Source organism: Rhagoletis zephyria, unplaced genomic scaffold (genome assembly GCF_001687245.7).
Source record: "Rhagoletis zephyria isolate East Lansing unplaced genomic scaffold, Rhagoletis_zephyria_1.1 Rzeph_scaffold_49430, whole genome shotgun sequence".
In the NCBI taxonomy this organism is placed as follows: Eukaryota; Metazoa; Arthropoda; class Insecta; order Diptera; family Tephritidae; genus Rhagoletis; species Rhagoletis zephyria.
In genome coordinates, this window is record NW_016206484.1 from 1,161 (window position 1) to 2,119 (window position 959).

Here is a 959-nt window from a genome sequence, read left to right on the forward strand (position 1 = left end):
ATTCCCAGAAAAATGGTGGATAAGTACGTGAAAACATTGCAAGGAAAAATTCCTTCGCTGCAGGACTTTATTGACACAATCACGCCGCTGATGAAGAAAAAGCGAACGGACTCCATGTACTATCCTGATTTGCCAAATCAGCAACGTCCTTATTACAACGCAAACCAATCCTCTTTTCGTGGAAGAGGAAACCGTGGACGATCCTTCTATCCGCGCAATGCTCGCACAGTTGAAGCTCCCACACCTCAAGTGGTGCCCCGAGCTCAACCGATGCCCAATCGAGGCAATAAGAACATCCCACTTCGAGGAAACTACTCAAATATGCAACGAAGTCAACCTGGAAATTTACGCCGAAATGATTTCGCACCTCCCGCTGCGAGCAAAGAAATTAAGCCGCCGTGCGCCGGGTGTGGAAACCCGAGACACTCGAAGGCTGCTTGCCCATTACTTACCAGCTTAGAACGTTTTAAGATTGCCCGACGGAACAAGCTCTGCTATATGTGCCTGCGTCCAGGACACTTGAGCTCAGAGTGCTACAATCCTAAGACGTGCAATAAATGCAACGGGGCACACAACCCGTACATCTGCCCGACACCACAAAGCCCACAGCAGAACCAACAGAGAGCCCCACAAAGGAACACACGAGGCACAAACAGACCGCAGAGAGGCAATANACCTGTTCGCTACAATGTTAACTACTTTAACGATCCCCGAGAGCAAGGACCTCGAGACAATGAAGAAGAGGCACCATCCTTCTACAGTGAGCTGCCTTTTTCAGGAGGAAATGTCTTCGTTATTCAGCTAATAGAAGAATACGATGGACTCACCTATGGTGAAGCCTCTGCTATTTCTGGCACAGGCAATAAAACATCGCAGCCAGGCCCCTCTGCGAGAGACGCAGGTAATGGAAAAACCAACCCCGGCAATACTGAGAAGTTCACACCTGACGATCAGGGCGA

General features: G+C 49.4%; 1 protein-coding gene across 1 annotated transcript in view; it reads left to right on the forward strand.

The window, feature by feature from the left end:
* LOC108355733 (uncharacterized) overlaps positions 1-901 on the forward strand; it is a gene marked incomplete at its 3' end in the record, with an annotated part of 1,283 nt that extends 382 nt beyond the window's left edge. Inside the window, exon 2 of the mRNA XM_017606870.1 lies at positions 9-901. Coding sequence (XP_017462359.1) covers positions 9-901 — 893 coding nt within the window. The remainder of the gene's footprint in view (positions 1-8) is intronic.
* Between the last annotated feature and the right edge of the window lie 58 nt (positions 902-959).